Source organism: Somniosus microcephalus, chromosome 12 (genome assembly GCF_052327205.1).
Source record: "Somniosus microcephalus isolate GS21.2 chromosome 12, FLI_Smic_1.0, whole genome shotgun sequence".
Taxonomy (NCBI): Eukaryota; Metazoa; Chordata; class Chondrichthyes; order Squaliformes; family Somniosidae; genus Somniosus; species Somniosus microcephalus.
Window position 1 is genome coordinate 222,455,804 of NC_140998.1, and position 2,500 is coordinate 222,458,303.

General features: G+C 63.0%; 1 protein-coding gene across 1 annotated transcript in view; it reads left to right on the plus strand.

Annotated features, from left to right (window-relative positions):
* The window catches only part of aplp1 (amyloid beta (A4) precursor-like protein 1), a 116,905-nt gene that overhangs the window by 52,471 nt on the left and 61,934 nt on the right, over positions 1-2,500 (plus strand). Inside the window, exons 2-3 of the mRNA XM_086002482.1 lie at positions 528-751; positions 2,421-2,500. The exon at positions 2,421-2,500 is cut by the window's right edge and continues 117 nt beyond it. Of these exons, the coding sequence (XP_085858608.1) occupies positions 528-751; positions 2,421-2,500 (304 nt within the window). The remainder of the gene's footprint in view (positions 1-527; positions 752-2,420) is intronic.

Consider the following 2,500-nt stretch of genomic DNA (forward strand, 5'->3'; position numbering starts at 1 on the left):
GGGTCTAGACCCCCCTCGACCCCGGGTCTGGACCCCCCTCGACCCCGGGTCTAGACCCCCCTCGACCCCGGGTCTAGACCCCCCTCGACCCCGGGTCTAGACCCCCCTCGATCCCGGGTCTAGACCCCCCTCGATCCCGGGGCTCGACCCCCCTCGACCCCGGGGCTCGAATCCCCTCGACCCCGGGGCTCGAATCCCCTCGACCCCGGGGCTCGAATCCCCTCGATCCCAGGTCTAGACTCCCCTCGATCCCAAGGCTTGACTCCCCTCGATCCCGGGGCTCGACCCCTTCGATCCCGAGGCTTGACTCCCCTCGAACCTGGATCACCCTGGATATAGAACCTGGGCTAGTCCCGGTCTGCGTGCCTCAGTACCACACTCACCCTCCGAGCCAGCGGCGGGAGTGGGGGGCGGGGGGGGGGGGCGCCAGGTTGGACAACGCCGGGTCCATTTTGCAGGCGCGCTTCACCAGTAGATGTTGCCACGTGTGGGACCCTAAGGCTGACCTTTAACCTCAAACCCGCCAGGCTTGTACGGCCGAGACCCTGGACCTCCACAGCTACGGGATGTTGCTTCCCTGCGGCCTGGACCGCTTTCGAGGCGTGGAATACGTCTGCTGCCCCTCGCGCTTCCAGGGCGTGAGGCTGGAGGAAGCCATGGTGCCAACGGCGGAGGAGGAGGAGGATGAGGAGGATGAGGAGGAGGAAGAGGAAGAGTTGGAGGAAGAAGTCGAGAGCAAACCTGAGGAAAGGTACCAGGCGTTGCGTGGGGCGTGTTGTACGGGGGCTCATTGTTAATATTGGGGTTCATTGGGGGGCGAGCCCGTGATGGGGTTTGTGGGTTTAGATCTGTCTGCCCTGCCATTGGGGCAGTAGGAAAGGACTCCCATCTCTCCAGCGCCTTTCACGACCACCGGACGTCTCAAAGCGCCTCACAGCCAATGAAGGACTGTATTTGAAGTGTGGTCACTGTTGTAATGTAGGAAACGCGGCAGCCAATTTGCGCACAGCAAGCTCCCACAAACAGCAAACTGATAAATGATCTGTTGGATGAGGGATAAATACTGGCCCCAGGACACTGGGGAGAACTGCCCTGTTCTTCGAAATAATACCCGTGGGATCTTTTACATCCAACTGAGAGAGCAGACGGGGCTCATCCGAAAGACGGCACCTCCGACAGTGCGGCGCTCCCTCAGTACTGCCCCTCCGACAGTGCAGCGCTCCCTCAGTACTGCCCCTCCAACAGTGCAGCACTCCCTCAGTACTGCCCCTCCGACAGTGCGGCGCTCCCTCAGTACGGCCCCTCCGACAGTGCGGCGCTCCCTCGGTACTGCCCCTCCGACAGTGCGGTGCTCCCTCGGTACTGCCCCTCCGACAGTGCGGTGCTCCCTCAGTAGTGCCCCTCCGACAGTGCGGTGGTCCCTCAGTACTGCCCCTCCGACGGTGTAGCGCTCCCTTGGTACTGCCCCTCCGACAGTGCGGTGGCTCATCGGTACTGCCCCTCCGACAGTGCGGTGGTCCCTCTGTACTGCCCCTCCGACAGTGCGGCGCTCCCTCAGTACTGCCCCTCCGACAGTGCGGCGCTCCCTCAGTACCGCCCCTCCGACAGTGCGGCTCTCCCTCAGTACTGCCCCTCCGACAGTGCGGCGCTCCCTCAGTACTGCCCCTCCGAACAGTGCGGCGCTCCCTCAGTACCGCCCCCTCCGACAGTGCAGCGCTCCCTCAGTACTGCCCCTCCGACAGTGCGGCGCTCCCTCAGTACCGCCCCTCCGACAGTCCGGCTCTCCCTCAGTACCGTCCCTCCGACAGTGCGGCGCTCCCTCAGTACCGCCCCTCCGACAGTGCGGCGCTCCCTCAGTACTGCCCCTCCGACAGTGCGGCGCTCCCTCAGTACTGCCCCTCCGACAGTGCAGCGCTCCCTCAGTACTGCCCCTCCGACAGTGCGGCGCTCCCTCAGTACTGACCCTCCGACAGTGCGGCGCTCCCTCAGTACTGCCCCTCCGACAGTGCGGCGCTCCCTCAGTACCGCCCCTCCGACAGTGCGGCGCTCCCTCAGTACCGCCCCTCCGACAGTGCGGCGCTCCCTCAGTACTGCCCCTCCAGAGGACACAGATTTAATACAATTGGCAAAAGAGCCAGAGGGGGAGATGAGAATTTTTTTTACGCAGCGAGTTGTTGTGATCTGGAACGCGCTGCCTGAAAGGGCGGTGGAAGCAGATTCAATAGTAACTTTCAAAAGGGGAATTGGGGAAATACTTGAAGGGGGGAAATTCACAGGGCTGTGGGGAAAGAGCAGGGGGGAGTGGGACTAATTGGAGAGCTCGTCCAAAGAGCGGGCACAGGCACGATGGGCCGAATGGCCTCCTCCTGCGCTGGGTGAGTGTGTAATGAACCCTGATTGACTCTAATCTTCTCGCTCAGCGCCTGGGAGCAGGACTCGAGCCCGATCCCAGTACTGGAGGATGAGAGGGGCTCCGATTACCAGATGTACAAAGACCGTT